This window comes from Oryzias latipes, chromosome 1 (genome assembly GCF_053564925.1).
Source record: "Oryzias latipes strain Hd-rR chromosome 1, Olatipes_Hd-rR_3.1".
In the NCBI taxonomy this organism is placed as follows: Eukaryota; Metazoa; Chordata; class Actinopteri; order Beloniformes; family Adrianichthyidae; genus Oryzias; species Oryzias latipes.
Genome location: NC_136237.1, coordinates 30733769 through 30749751, shown reverse-complemented (window position 1 = coordinate 30749751; position 15983 = coordinate 30733769). Strand labels below are relative to the sequence as shown.

At 39.3% G+C, this 15983-nt stretch overlaps 2 protein-coding genes across 9 annotated transcripts in view; both read left to right on the top strand.

The window, feature by feature from the left end:
* Positions 1-368: 368 nt before the first annotated feature.
* Positions 369-12627, top strand: LOC144991196 (phosphopentomutase-like). Its single transcript, XM_078945180.1, has 13 exons — positions 369-713; positions 2622-2789; positions 4912-5103; positions 6128-6211; positions 6300-6493; positions 6644-6833; positions 6960-7057; positions 7346-7526; positions 7882-7975; positions 9208-9337; positions 10222-10414; positions 10573-10706; positions 10936-12627. The coding sequence occupies exons 1-13, from the start codon at positions 639-641 to the stop codon at positions 11036-11038; spliced, it is 1836 nt and encodes a 611-aa protein (XP_078801306.1). The 5' UTR covers positions 369-638; the 3' UTR covers positions 11039-12627.
* Positions 12628-12681: 54 nt separating this feature from the next.
* LOC144991184 (TBC1 domain family member 1-like) overlaps positions 12682-15983 on the top strand; it is a 45892-nt gene continuing 42590 nt past the window's right edge. For 6 of the 8 annotated variants that reach the window (XM_078945122.1, XM_078945118.1, XM_078945107.1 and 3 more), the window contains exons 1-2: positions 12682-12847; positions 14736-15385. In XM_078945122.1, the coding sequence (XP_078801248.1) occupies positions 14765-15385 (621 nt within the window). In that variant the 5' untranslated portion in view covers positions 12682-12847; positions 14736-14764. Of the gene's footprint in view, positions 12848-13034; positions 13136-14735; positions 15386-15983 lie in introns of those variants that run through there. The other 2 variants (XM_078945099.1, XM_078945125.1) reach the window with 2 other exon arrangements.

The following is a 15983-nucleotide window of genomic DNA, read 5'->3' as shown; positions in this document are numbered from 1 at the left end:
ATGTCCTTTCAAAGGACACAGAAGTTTTGAACTGTGGCCTAACCGACTGACTCATCACTGTTCAATTCAGTTTGCGTTGAATTTCTTTTCCAAATAGTTTTATATGAGTTTCTTTTAATCTATTTCTTTTAAATAACAATTGAAAGACACAGGCAGAGTCCAGTAGATGGCCTTTGGTTATGCAGTTGCAGATAACTTTTTTTCATAATCATTTACTTTTTATAGATTTTGTATACTTTCACCATGTATAGCTTGTCAAAGGACATTGAAGTAGCTCACTGAGGTTGTAAATGCTAAATTAACATGCCTTTATCTACGAATTAAAGTTTTTATAAAAAATATAAATTTATCTAAATTCATCTTCCTTAGAACACAAAAAAGTCAGAGAAATGTAACACCCAGTTTTACGACAGTCCACGAACGCCGCAAGTGACGCATGCGTGTCGCAAACCTCGCGGCCTCTACAAGCAGTCATTGGTCGCAGCTGGTTGCCTGTCTGCTGTGGCTCGGAAGTGGAGTCAGGTGCCGTCATCCCCGGCTGCTGGAGAGCTGAAAAATCATTTTAGAGGAGAACTTTAAGCTTCTAAGAACTTACAGAAATAAACTGGAAATCGCCTGGAGCCGAACTAAGAAGAGACATGCAGAACGATTTGGTTCCCACCGGTGACACTAAACTGGACCAGGCTGTCCAGCTATGGTTGCAGTATGACAAGGTAACCTGACAGCTAGCCTGCAGTGCTAGCTCTCTGTTTTCACTGCTTTACACCTTACGGCGTTTACAGCAGGTCTGTAACGTCCGTTCAAACAGGGAAAATCCTCGCTGACTAGCGTTAGCTAAGCTAGCTAACAACAAAATGTTTTTTTTTAAGAAATGTGTTGCTTTGTTGTTGCAAACTCGATTTAGCTGATGAGTGTTCAACAATGTCTCGCTTTTATTTCAGTAACTACATTTTCCCCCCCGCTGAAAAGCAAACTCCGTGTCAAAATTCTAGTCTTGACAAACACACTATTGCTAGTGTATCCATTGTTATACACTTAATAAGTTATAAGTAAAGCTAAATCTTGATTTTGTTAAATATTTCTCGTGAACACAAGTCTTGTGTTAGTCAAAATGCACATCACTGACAAAATCTATGTCTAGATGATATATTTTTTATATTTCTAGTGGGGATCCTAAACGTAAATTACTTTCAAGGTTTGTTTACTAAATAAAACCCAACTAATGGCTTTAAAATGGTCATTCAGTTTTGGTTATATCTTTATTTATTTTTAATTATCAAAATCACTTCATCTTCACTAGTCTTTCTCTTTACTTTTGTTATTTTTGTTATTAATGGTGCACAATATTCCTGGCTGACTTTTGTTTTTTTATACAATAACAATTAATGTTAATTACATATGCAGTTGAATGAAGCAATTAAGCTGTAAAAATCCATGTATTACTTACATTATATGTATTCCATTCAGTTTATCATATTTTTGGGGGAGGAAATTACCGTATTTGCACTGATGTCAAGTTGTGGGATTTTTCTTTCAGCTTGACCTGTTGTTAATTTCTTTAGGGGGCCAGAAATGAAATCTTTAAGTACTGTTTTGGTTTTTTCACACTAGATATTTCTCCTTTGCATCATATTTAGTTTCTCAACATAGAAATACATTTTGTTGGACTACATTTTTTATGTTCATTTATTATGTTTTACCTTTCCTTGACGAGTTATTTTTATATTATTGTAGTGTTTGATAATAATGGTATAATTTTTATATGTACAATTTATGAATATTAAAAAAAATATCTATCGATTTAGTAAATTCATAATTTTTTTCTATTTTAAGTAAATTCATAATTTATTTAATGCAATTAAAAACTTTCAGCTTTTTTTAAATTCATTTTTCAGATAATATAAGTTTCAACTTGGTTCACAATTTGAATGCCTACCTTTAGAAAAATAGTTTTTAACCAGACATTACTTTTTTAAGGAATGTAAAAGAAGAATTAACCGTCAGGTTAAATCAGAAATTGTCTTTGTGATTCAAAGTGAACTCAATCTGTGTTTTAACAGTAATTCACTAACCTAGTGGTTGTGCAGAAATGCCACAACAAGAATTGCCTTTTGGTGAGGAAGGCTCAGGAGTTTGTAAAGGTGAAGTCTGTTTTTGAGGGAATGGAGGTTTGCCAGCTTCAGAGAGACATTTTTGATGTGTGAAGCGCTCATCCTGTAGTTAGGGTTGGTTGAAAACCGTCAGGAGGCTTTCTATTCCCTACAGAAAAGTAGAAAAGCTGAGTCACGAGAGTCTCTCACTGTGATGAGACTAATGTGCATGCAGACATCTGACCAACAAGCAGATTCCTTCTTGGCCTTAAAAAGACATGCAATGTCCTCAATTAGGTCTCCGTGGCAAAGGAATCAGGCTCATTAGCCTTTGGATAATTAGGTTTGCTTAGAAGGAGTGTCTTACAAATGTGAGCCTTTTGATATATTTATGATTATTTGTTATTTTTTCAGGTTTTGTTACTCTTGAAAATGATACTAGAATTTGTTTGTAAAAGTTCTTACAGCTGAAATGAAGTATAAAACAAACAACAACAAAACGATTGCTGTCCATTTGTTTCTCTTTTGTAGAACCCTAAAACGGTTAAGATGGTGAAGGACCTGCTGCAGGACGGGGCTGTGGAGGCTTTGAAGAAATGCTTCTCTTCCAGGATGGAGTTTGGCACCGCCGGGCTGAGAGCAGCCATGGGCCCCGGCACATCCTGTATGAATGACCTCACTATCATCCAGACCACGCAGGTCAGTAAATGGATAAACTGCTGGTTCACGTGAAGCACGCAGTTACATGGTTTTGTATGTCTCTGCCGGTGACGATCACTGCTGTATTGTTGTCTGCTCCAAATACTGCTAACTAACCGTCTTGACAATAAATATAGACCTCCAAAAGTTATGCCTTACTGTCAAATTATCAGGTCGTTTAAATTTGAAAACCATGATTATATATTTAGACTCCGGCCCAAATAGTGAAAATAATATATCTATCTATATATATCTATATATATCTATAGATAGATAGATAGATAGATAGATCAGTGAATGTCTCAGGCAATGGAAAGCAGAGGACAGTGCTGGAGGACAGATCCTCATGGGAGGACAAACCCCTGCATGGGATGTACCACCAGACCATAACTGAAGTGGCTGATATCAAGAAGTCCTACCAATGGCTAGAAAGGGCTGGCCTACAGGACAGCACTGAAGCACTCATCCTGGCAGCTCAGGAACAAGCCCTGAGGACCAGAGCAATAGAGGCAAAGATCTACCACACCAGACAAGACCCAAGGTGTAGGCTGTGCAAAGAGGCCCCTGAAACAATCCAGCACATAACTGCAGGATGTAAGATGCTGGCAGGTAAAGCATACATGGAGCGCCACAATCAAGTGGCTGGAATAATATACAGGAACATGTGTGCAGAATATGAACTGGAAACCCCAAGGTCAAAATGGGAAACACCTCCGAAGGTGGTAGAGAATGAGAGGGCAAAGATCCTGTGGGACTTCCAGATCCAGACTGATAGGATGGTAATGGCAAACCAACCAGACATTGTAGTGGTGGATAAAGAACAGAGGAAAGCCGTTGTGGTGGATGTGGCAGTGCCAAGCGATGGAAACATCAGGAAGAAGGAACATGAGAAACTGGAGAAATACCAGGGACTCAGAGAAGAACTGGAGAAAGCCTGGAAAGTGAAGGTGACAGTGGTGCCTGTGGTAATTGGAGCACTCGGGGCAGTAACCCCCAAGCTGGAAGAGTGGCTACAACAGATACCTGGAAAGACCTCAGACCTCTCAGTCCAGAAAAGCGCAGTGCTAGGAACAGCTAAGATACTGTGCAGGACCCTCAAGCTCCCAGGCCATATATCTCGTTCTAGTCTCCATGATTGCTAAAATATCACCTCAGGTCTTACAAGTCGTTTATACTTAATAACAATTTGTAATCGCCCGGGTCACGAGGCCGGAAGCTAATTGCCCCCGTTGCTGGGAAATGTGACACAAGTCGATGATGTTTGGTATTCTATGCCCGTGGTACAGTCGCGTCCATACTTATTTTGAGCAAACTGGATCGAGAAAACTGTCTTTTTAACACTGCCCATGATGGAAGCTTTACTGAAGAAGTTAGGAAATAAACTTGATGGGACTTCCATGCGGGAGTACAGAGACAGAGTGTGGACAGCTGTTGGAAGAAAACCCCTGCGATGGCCAATCAGTATGAAGTATTAGCCGACCATTATCAGTCATCGTATGATTAGGAGTTTTTGTACACACTGCTTACCTGGATCAGATATGTTCAGTCAGAATTCAGAATTCAGCTCAGTCTGCTCATTAGTGCCAAGCAGTGTAGAGAGAGTTTTTAAACAGGCATGGATGGTAGATGCTGAGGAAGGACAGGCAGCTCTAAACTAATGTTAAGAATGAGACAAAACTTTTCTTGAAGTTTGTTTTCAAAGTAGATCAGATTTTCTTTGTCAAACTTAGCCATGACCTCAGGTCATTTCTTTTTCTTTTTTGCTCTCTGACCCTTCTTACCGTTTCACTCCAGGCCTCAACGGCCGATGTGTCTGTATGTTTGCTATATGTCCGTTCCCCACTCACAACTGATTACCTGGATCATGTGTGTCCATTACTGCAGAACATGTGAGTGCACGGTTTCAAGAGTGAAGATAAAATGCTTTTTAGCTTTTATTTGGAATTCATTGTTGCACATCTTTGACTTTTTAGTATGGAATTGTATTTTTCATGATTATATTCTGTATTCCTGATATAATATTCTTGGTTAAACAACACACATGTGGAACAGTGTTATTGTTTTGCTGTTGCAATCACACAATAACAAATGTCCTCTTTTATGTTCTCTTTTACCTGGACAGGGTTTCTGCTGTTATCTGGAGCAGACTTTTGGGGACCTGAAGGAGCGAGGGGTGGTGATTGGTTACGATGCGCGGGCCCACCCTCCCAGTGGAGGCAGCAGCAAGCGATTTGCCAGTCTGGCTGCTGCAGTGTTCACAAGCAGAGGAGTCCCGGTTCATCTCTTCTCTGACATCACCCCAACACCCTTTGTGGTAATCACTTGAATTTCTGTGATTAGACCATCAAACAAAACTGTTCTCCGGTTTATTTCAAACTCGAGCTTCACCACATTCACTGTCCTGAGTCAAGTCGGTTCATCTGTTGACATGTTTCTGAGTGGCGATGAAGAGATCTAGACAAAAGTTATATCAATTCTATTCAGCCTGAATTCACCCAGTAAACGACTTGTTCTATTGTTCAACTTAAGTTCCTAGTCGGTACACTATATAGAGGGGAGCCTACACCCCAACCAGCTATTCCAAGTGCTACATATAAGTAGTTAAAAAGTTGGTAAACTGTCTTTAAGAGGATTTATTTTATGAATTTGATTCCTCTTAAAAGATCTATTGAGATGATTTTATCATTTTTTTATCAAGTAAAGTTTTTCATCATTTATTGTAGGAGTTGCAATCTAAAAATAACTCATGATAGGTAAAATCTGCTTTAGTTAGTTTATTATTAATTATAGATGATTTAAGGCTGTAAAACCTCACTACATACTTTATACACCTTTCTTACAAACATTTTCACATTTTTCTCTCTTGTTTAAACTTTCAAAGTTCATACTTTGGTCAAAAAATAAGTTCAGTTTTAAAGAATTAAAGGAAAGATCTGCTCGCTATCAAAAATGTTTGTAAGTTTGGCTGAACGTATCCTGTACCAGACATAACAGAGAAGATTGACTGACAAGTTCCAGAGCCAATCAGGACGCAGAACACCGTTCACTGTAACAAAAAGCATGCACAGTTAAATTGGAAGAAAATCTGCAAAACCAAAAAAGGTAAACCGCATCATAGCGAGGGAGCACTGTATACTAATATTCTGTTTTTAAATGTTGTCTGGTTCCCCACACAAACAATATTTTAGCAGTAAATCCTTTCAGCTTTTATTACTTTTTATGTCTGTTTTCAAAGGTACGGTCAACTTTTTTCAGTTTTTTTTTATGTTTTAAACTTTATATCTTGTATTTTACTTACTATGCAATTGTCTGTTTTCATTCTCCTATTTGTCCTGCAGCCTTTTACAGTTTCCCACCTGAGTTTGTGTGCAGGCATCATGATAACTGCTTCTCACAACCCCAAACAGGACAACGGCTACAAGGCAATTTTCTACTTTTGTTTGCCGTTTCATACACTGACATATCTTTTTGTATTTTGTCTGACCGGGGATACTTTGTTGTTTATTGTAGGTTTATTGGGAAAATGGGGCGCAGATTGTGTCTCCTCATGACAAAGGAATCTCTAAAGCCATAGAAGGAAACTTAGAACCCTGGCCAGAGTCCTGGAACGCAGAAGAGGCACTTAAAAGCCCTTTGCTCAAAGACCCCTATCAAGATGTCCACACGCAATACTTCAAAGCCATCCAGAAACTCTGTCATTACAGGTGATTCGTGGAATAACTCTGACAGTTATTGACAATTATGAAGATCTTGGTGTTTAGACACTTAAGTCAACTATTCCCTGTTCTCTGATCAGAGATTTGTTTTAGTCTGAAATCAACTAAAGGAGGAAAATGTGTTTCCTGACTTGACAGGGACATAAACAAGAGCTCAAAAGTGAAAATAGTGCACACGTCTGTGCACGGCGTTGGTCACTCTTTTGTCCAGTCAGCATTCAAGGCCTTTGACCTGCCTCCTCCATATGCTGTGGAGGAACAGAAGGATCCCGACCCCGAATTTCCCACTGTCAAATACCCCAATCCGGAGGAAGGAGAGGGAGTTTTGGTGTGTAAAGGCTTCCAGAAATCCCACCAGCAAACAAGTTGCAGATTACATATAATGGAAGTTGCATTTTACTTAACTATGTAACAATTTCTTTGTTGTTTTTTTTTTTTTTCCCCTTCCCCATAGACGTTGTCGTTTGCACTTGCAGAGAAGGAGGGGGCCTCTGTGGTGTTGGCAAATGACCCAGATGCTGATCGACTGGCTGTTGCTGAAAAACAAGAGAGGTAGTTTTGTCCACAAACATCACCAGTTAATTAGCAAAATATTTGCCACCATTCTAAAACTTTGAGAAAGAAAACAGCTCGTCTCTCAGGGTTTCTTCTGTAAAGCAGAAATCATCGCTTTAAGCAGTCATTTACTTATTCCAGGGCAGGTTTACAGTCTGGTTTCAGCAATCTGCTTGAAAAATTCGGAACATTTTTGTTACACAAGAATACAGCACAAGAAAAAAAAAAAATATAAGCATATTCTTAGCGAAAAAAATTGAATTTTTCTCTCTGTTTGTGCTGTAGTGGGCTGTGGCGAGTCTTCAGCGGTAATGAGTTGGGAGCGCTGCTTGGTTGGTGGTTATTCAGCTGCTGGAAACAGCAGAACCCTGACGCTGCTGTCTTGAAAAAGATCTACATGTTATCAAGCACGGTCTCATCCAAAATACTGAGAGCAATTGCTCTGAAGGAGGGCTTTCACTTTGAGGTAACACTTCACATCTAAAACTCTGATTTCATTCTCGCTGCTTAAAAACAGTTACACTTGATAATCTAAGGTTTACAGAAAAGAGTTTGCAGGTCTTTAACAACTATAATGCAGGATCACACCCAACTTTACCACTGAGCATTGAAACTTTTGTTCTGGTTTGCTCTTCTGTAAAAAGAGCAAGAATGCTGCTTAATTTCAATTTAATCAAGTATTTTTTACTTTTCTTTTTATTGTTTCAATTCTAGAAAAGTTCTGTCATTCATCTTGATGAATTTCTTTTGTTTTTAAACTTTCCCATTCGCAAATATGGAGGGGAAGAATATTGTTCATGCTTTATTTGATCTTAACACAGGAAACGCTAACCGGGTTCAAGTGGATGGGAAACCGAGCCAAAGATCTCATAGACCAGGGCAACACAGTCTTGTTTGCTTTTGAAGAAGCTATAGGTATGCACAACAATTTTTATTTCTTCTTCCACACATATCAGTATAAAAAACGGGTGCTTTTTGTGAATTTGTTTTGATTTTTGTTGTAATTCTTCTGGACTACATGAGCAAAGAACAACAAACGGCCTCTGCAGCTTCACATGCATCAGCATCAAGGCAGACCTCAAAGCTCAGATCTAGCAGATCCTATTTATTAAAAAACTCTGGCTTTGGCTCATTTTCTGCATTACCACAAACAAAAAACAAACTGTCCATAGCACATAAACTACATGTGTTTGGCACCGACACACTGTGGCTTTTTTTTAAACACGAAAAAATGACCAAAATGTTTTTTTTCTTTTAATTGAATGCAGTACGCTTTCATAGGTCAGAGTGCAGTACCTATAATGAAAATGATATTTTGACTTTTTGTGGGGTTGAAGGAGTTCAACCCTTGTCCTGTTCAGAGCACTCTGCGTTTCCTGTCAGGGATATGGCTCATAGATAATAGTTACACATTTATGTAGCCAGACTGTGCGTAGAGCAGCATAGATGGTAGAATTTTTATATCCCAGTTTTACATTTATTCCTCCTGAAGCTTCAAGTTCCCTTGTAAAACTCTTCAGTGTAACGTGAGTTCCAGACTATGGTCATTTGTGTTTGACAGATTCACTTGCCACGCCAACCAAGCAGCTGAAAACCACTTTTAAATATTGGAAACATCTCTATTCTGAGGGTTGGATCAGAAGAAAAGCCTCCCTTGGAGGATGTCGTTCTAACCAGAGCTTTCTGACTCTGGCAGCTTTACAGGATGGGACTCCCTGTCAGAATGAAATTAGAAGAAAATGTCAAATATGTCAGGGTTGAAAGGGTTCTTATAGTTTTCAGTTCTTTTTTTTTTTTTTTCTGTGGGAGTTTGCTTCAGCAAATAATAATGTATTAAAATATAAAACTCTTCGATTGGTCTGGGATGAGAGCTTCTAACTTTTGCTACCAAAAACCTTTTATCATTAGAAAAAATGAACCATTCTCACTGTCAACCTTGGGTTAAAGTTTGGTCATTTAATAAAAGATGGACACATTACATAACATAGTTAAGGAGCTTTCCTATATTACTGGATGATAGTGAACTGTAATTGGCATCGCATGCCTTTGGGGACACACTGTTATTAAAAGAAGCAACAGCTGACTATAGAAACAGGATATTTCTCTGCACGGGGGAAGAACTGAAAGCGTGTCTGTGTTTATTGCAGGCTACATGTGTTGTAAGTCTGTCCTGGATAAAGATGGAGTCAGTGCTGCAGCAATAGCAGGAGAGATGGTTTCCTTTCTGGCCACTAAGAACAAAAGTCTATCCCAGAAGCTCTCCGCCATCTATGAAGAGTAAGACGCGCACGTGTCACACATAATGATGCCAACTGAGGGGTATGACAGGTGTTTTCCATGGGGCCGTGCTGACCAAAGAGTCACACTTGTGACTGAACTTGTTAAAAGATGCCGTAGTAAAAAAAAAAAAACTACACAAGTTAGAGCCCCAGAATGGAACAGTGGGCAAGTTGTGGTATTTCTCCAAATTATGGTCACATCCGGGTGTAATACTTCCTGGTAAATCGGTGTGGTTCCATTTGTTGGAGCAAACCTTGTAAAGCATGGAGCGCCTTTGATGCCTTTGAGCGCTTGATGTGTTAATTTGTCTATTTGTGCGGAAAAAGTCCAAGAAGTTTGCTTTGTGTTAATGGTATGACATGGTTGGTGATTCTGGGAGTCCGTGGTGCTTTTTTTAAGGTGGTCTCTTGCTCAGTTAAATCTCAAGACCGTTTTGGCTGCTTTCAAATTAAGATGTTTAGAAGAAATTTCAGGGCTTGGAAATGATTGCATAGTGCTATACTACCTTCTTGGAAGGTCCAACGCTCTCTACAGCCACAGTCCCATTCACACACTGGTGGAGCTTTAAGCTGCATGCTTCCATATCGGTGTATGAATCTGTAAGCAAAGGGGTGAAAGAGAAGAAATGTTAAAGCTCTTGAATAACAGCTTAGTAAAAGTTTAAAGGACCACTAGACTGCATTAAATCATTTTGTGTTCAAATCCCAGCATACCTTCCTAAGAGCTTCTGGAGTAAAATTGTACAATTCTACCTCATTTGGTGTTGACAGGCAGTGGTCCGTCCTAATGCTAAGCAGGCTTGACGGTGTTCAGCTCATTGGATTAAACCCATTCATGGGTTGTTAAATCAAACCTTCTTTTCTGCTTTTTCAATTGCTCAGGTATGGCTACCACATCAGCAAAAACTCCTACTTTATCTGCCACGATCAGAAAGTCATCCACAGTCTGTTTGAACGTCTGCGCAACTTCAGCGGCAAACCTGACTCTTACCCCACAGAATGTGGCCGCTTCTGCATCTCTGCTGTCCGAGACCTGACCACCGGCTACGATAGCAACCAACCTGACAACAAAGCTGTGAGGGCATACAGAGATGACATTCACTGACAGACACAAAGCTCTGATGGGTTTTACTCTTTTGGGGTACTGTTGGGTTTGGGGATGTTTCTGCCAATTTAAACAATAAAACATTCTCGTTTTTGTTCATCTAACCACTGTCGCTTATCATCTTTCAGGTTCTTCCAACCTCTCGCTCCAGTCAGATGATCACGTTTACTTTCTCTAATGGGTGTGTAGCCACCATGAGAACCAGTGGGACAGAGCCAAAAATCAAATACTACACGGAACTATGCGCTGCTCCTGGTAACAGGTGGGCAATTGGAAAGGAGTGATGTCTTAAGATAAACTGTTAAACATATAGAACAAAGATCACACTTTTTTATGAAAAAATCCTTTATTTTATTGTAATCATTTTCCTTTTTAATTTGAATTTGTCAGAATTAACATGTACATTTGATTCAGTGTTGTAAAACAGCTGTTAGTAATGCACTGACCTCATTATGACGTTTTGTTTGTTTCTCCCCTCCTGCTCTCATCAGTGATGTGACTCACCTAAAGAAGGAGCTGGATGACTTGGTTGAGGCCATCATTGAGAACTTCTTTGAACCAACAAAGAATAAACTGCAGCCCAAGCCTGAATAATACTCAAAAAGGGAACACACTGGGATATGTTTATATTTCTGAAGCATTCTTTTACATAATGTCTTACTAAGGAGATTCTATTCAGCTTAGACGTACATTTTTTAATTGTCACAGTATGTCCTCCACCGTATATATTCCAAACATTTGGCAGCCGGCCCGGGGTCTATTAGAGACATGCGTCTATTGGAAACGGGTGTTGTGCCAAGATATGTTTACCCTGCCAGAACTTTTTCCCTTGTGTCACGACTTCTGGCATTGATTTGTTTCGTAGCACTCAGATTTTGCCCCAAACGGCGTAAAAAGAAGGTGGATGTTGGCTATATACTTTATTCTGGGGCTTGTAGGAATTTGCTGTCATATTTGACTTTTTTTCCCTACATATTTTACTGAAAACAGGGGGGCACAGATTCTGTCAGGCCGCTGATCCAACCTGCCAGAATCTGTGCCCCCTAATAATTTGGAGTAGAAGCAACAACCGTTTAATTGTTTGTTGTTAAATACTTCCTTAAGAAAGTCCCTTTCATAAATTGAGTTTTTATTCTAAACTAGCCAAACATAAGTTTTTCTTTAGAGACTGGCAATCCAAAGTATAGAGCACCTGTTAGACCCGGTGTTTATTGGAGATCGATGTCTTGGAGACCGGCCACTTTTGGAAAATATACAGTATTCATTTTTACATATTAATATACAAATAATAAAAAATGTAATATTATATATTTAAGTTTTACAAAGATAAAAATTATTTTTGCCAGCAGTTTTTTTCTTTTATTCACTACTCTCAAAAATAAGGATTTATTTTTCTGATTTCACAAGAAATTCTTGGATTTATCTTTACAGCTGATCTTAAGTTGTTTCCTAATATCTAAATGTTTATGTTCTACTGATGAATGCTGGAGAAACAACACACTGTTCTGTGACAGGGATTAACAAAAAAGAGAAAAATCACAAATCTGTAAACCAGGAATCCATAACTTTTGGTGAAACTCATTGGCTGACTTTCAAACAGCATGCAGTCGAGATGTAAGTGATGTTTAGGGATCACCATAAGTTACTAATTGCTGTACATTTGTTCTTTGTTTAGATTGTTGGAGGTAACAAAACCTGCTAATCCTGATTCCATATAAACACTGTGACTTTATTTTATTTTTTATTGTCGTTTTTTAATCTTAGAAAAAAGACCAACTACATGTGCAACTTGCCATTTCAACAATGTCAATTCTTTGTTTCTAGTTTTTTTGTTTTTCTCATATACATTTTTTCTTAACTTTGGGTTCAGCGTTAAGTGTAAGACATTTATGGAGAGTTGTAAATGCTGATGCTGTTACAGAATTCTGAAAAACTTGACATTGGAAGGGCTTTAAAACTTTAAAAGTATAACTTTGTAAGATACACTTTTTTCCCCCTTATCAAAGGTCTTTCCACTCTTTGAATCTTAATGCAAATCCTGAGATCATCATGATCATGTCTCAATTTATAAATACCCTTTTATGTTCCAGTATGACTCTTGACTTCGTGTTACTGGGGCGCCATGCTACTACTGTGATGAAGCCCATTATTCTCCTCTGAATAAAACCATTTCTGACGGTTGAGTGAGATCTATACGTCACCCATCATTTACATATTTACATCCCTCTAGCAGCGCGTGGTAGCAGTGCACTTGTCATGCTGAGGAAGGCGGTCTGGCCTGCCCTGTCTTCTATTTTTAACCGGAGCTTTGACGACTTCAGCTGTGGAAAGGTCTCGCGGCGTGTTTTTCTCCTTTGTGTTTGCAGCGCGTGCAGCTCTTCACGCGGGACCGAACTGAAACAGGTGAGATGAGACTGCAGCGGGCTGACCAAAAAAAAAAACGTTTACAGAATTATTTTAGAACTTCCAAACCAAAGTAACAACTTTTTATTTTACTTTTAGTAGCTGCGTTTGTAGTAAAAAAAATTAGCCCACGTGAAAGACTATTTAAAAAATATATTGTGATCAATTGTGAAACGCACAGGTGCAACAGCGCCCTAAATAGTTTTCACTTCCGCGTGACGTCCGCGCAGATGAGTCTCTCACACCGTTATGCCAAAGACTTAAACATTCTCAAGGTCGAGAAATGAAGTAAGCTCATTCATTCAGCATTGTATCCCCAATTCTTTTATGTCGGATTGTGTTGTGAAAATGTCACGGTAGCTCCAATGGTGGTGGGACAAATGAGCACTTTGCGTTTCAAACCCCCTTTTTTGGTCTACTTTTTGTCTCCTTTTACATGTCAGCTCCGCGTCTTGTTTATGTGTGGGGCAAGTGGGTCAGATGAGATTCACCGGACCCCCCCCTGTCTGACATGTAAGCGGCCGCATGTAGGCCAAAATTCACGGGAGCCGTCAGATGCTTGTCCTTGAGGCTGATTAGTCGCTTAACTGGTTGAGTCTCGAGGGGAAGCGGCCAAACACCTTCAAATTCTCTGTGTAGCTTTGAGATCGTATTAAAAATCAATGAGAGGATTTATGTTCTTCTGGATTCATTTAAAAGTAGGTTTGGAGGGGTGGAATTACAAGATTTTTTTAAATTCTTTAAAATACACTCACTCCCACTTGGGTACATCTTTCAAGTACCAGGTTGGATCCCCCTTTACCCTTTGTACTGCCTTAATCCTTGGTGGCATAGATTCAACAAGGTTCTGGAAATATCCGTCAGAGTTTGGTCCATATTGACATGATAGTATCATGCAGTTGCTGCAGATGTTTTGGCTGCACATCCATGATACCATTTCCCATTCCACCACATCCCAAAGGTGATCTATTGGGTTGAGATCTGGTGACTATGGAGGCCATTTGAGTCCAGTGAACTCATTGTCATGTTCAAGAAACCAATTTGAGCTGATTCTAGCTGTATGACATGGTGCGTTATCATGCTGGAAGTAACCATCAGAAGATGGTACACTGTGGTCATAAAGGGATGGACATGGTCAGCAACAAAACCCAGGTGTCTGTGGCTTTGTAACCTTGCTCAATTGGTAGTAAGGGGAAGAAAATATCCCCCACACTTTACACCACCACCACCCTGAACTGTTGATACAAGGCAAGAAGATGCAACATGCTTTCATGTTGACGCCAAATTCTGACCCGACCACCTGACTGTCACATCAGAAATGGAGACCCATAAGGCTCGAAAATGTTTGTCCAATCTTTTTATTGTTCAATTTTAGTGAGCCATGTGATTGGCTAATTAGAAATTTGCATTACTGAGCTGTTGGAGAGGTGTGCCTAATAAGATGGCCAGCGAGTGTATGTTTACCTAATTATTATGGGTAAATGGTACCCATATTTCTCTTTAATCAATAGAAATATTTACAATTTCCAAAAAAAACACATGTAAAATTTACCCAAATACTTAAGCTTTTTGTACAAAAATTGATAACTAAACCTTGTCACCCAAAAAATTAAATCAGGAAATAGCTTACAATTTTATTAATATGAACATAATATATTTTTACATAGAAAACGCATTTTTCTTTAATTTAAGGTTTATGTCATTGTTGCATTTGTTTGAGGATTGGGCAAAATTTATGGGACAATATTGTGTACATCTAATAGAAAACTTAAAGTAAAAAAAAAATCAAAAGTATCTTTTGCTTAAATAAATTAGTTAAAATGTTTACATCAATGTTTTTGGGGTAATGTTGTTTTTTATAGTGTACCTTTTCATGGATGTGTTGCAGGTATGGGGGAGGAACTGCTCTAAGAAGTCATGGAGGGGCTTTATTTTGAGACCAAACCAAGGAGAGGCGAACAGCAGAGGCTGCAGAGCTCTGACACACTCGGTATTGGTCTAACGTCAAACCACCGCTCCTGCCCGTCCTTCTCCCACCTGAGCTCTGCCTCTCCAAAAGACCAGAGGTTGGTGTCTCCCAGGGAGAGGAGTGCATCCTGGAAGCCACAGGTCAATGACGACAGGGGCCAGGAGATAAACTACAAACTGACTCTTATTGGTTCCCAGCCAGTCCACCATCTGACCACCATGACCATGCTGCCCTGGGTGGTGGCGGAAATCTGCAGGTCCGCAGCAAGGGATCCAGGTGCTGGATCACCTGATCGCAGGAGTGGAGGCGGTTACTTGAATCCTGCGACGTACAATAAAGCAGTTTGGCTCAGTGTGTCGCTGTCCTGGGTTCGGTGTGTGTCTGCTCAGGGACAACAACATTTCTGGGACCCTCTGACACATACCGTGCTGTTTGAATGCCGACCTCACCAAGTGACCAACCTGATGCACAACAGCCAGGAGCCCAGTAGCTTTGCCTGCTTAGTGAGGGACACTCCAGGCAGGCAAAGCTGTGCCTGCTATGTCTTCAGGTGCCAGGAAACCACCAAGGTAGGTTATATGGCAGCATAAACAACCACCCTAAACTTTAAGGGATGATTGCATATCTGTTAGAAAACAAAACCATTGTAATGCATGAATCTCAATTATTTCTTTAAGGAAAATTTATTTTTAACCATAACCATTTCTGGCAACCATAATGAATCATCTAAGAGGTTTCTGGTCTATAGTTAACAAACTGTTAAAATTTGTAGCTTCTGTAAAAATACTGAAATTGACTTTTTTTCCATGACTGTTTGAATAACGGTCCCAGATCATGATGCTTCCACCACTATGTTTATACACTGCGATCATCATGCTCACAGTTAAATACCTCCTTTTTACTCCTCTAAATACCCAGTTAATGTTAATTAAGGTATGTTTGATCAGTTTCAAATCTACCTTTGTTTTTGTTTTTTATACTAAGGAACATTCATAAATGCATTAATCTCACATAGTTAAATTGTTTTTTAAACTAGATTATACTAACATTTTTTGTCCTTTCCACTAGCAAGACTTAATTCCAGGTTTTCTAACCAACAGAAGCTCAACCTTTAAGTCAGCTGCAGTTTAATAGAGACACTTTATATCAGGTGATGGATGGAATGAA

What these genes read in the sequence shown, in the direction of transcription:
- LOC144991196 (XM_078945180.1), top strand. Translation starts at nt 639, where the DNA reads ATGCAGAACGATTTGGTTCCCACCGGTGACACTAAACTGGACCAGGCT. An exon ending in TCACCCCAACACCCTTTGTG is followed by an intron (nt 5,104 to 6,127) that starts GTAATCACTTGA and finishes TTTGTCCTGCAG; the next exon opens with CCTTTTACAGTTTCCCACCT. An exon ending in AGGAGGGCTTTCACTTTGAG is followed by an intron (nt 7,527 to 7,881) that starts GTAACACTTCAC and finishes ATCTTAACACAG; the next exon opens with GAAACGCTAACCGGGTTCAA.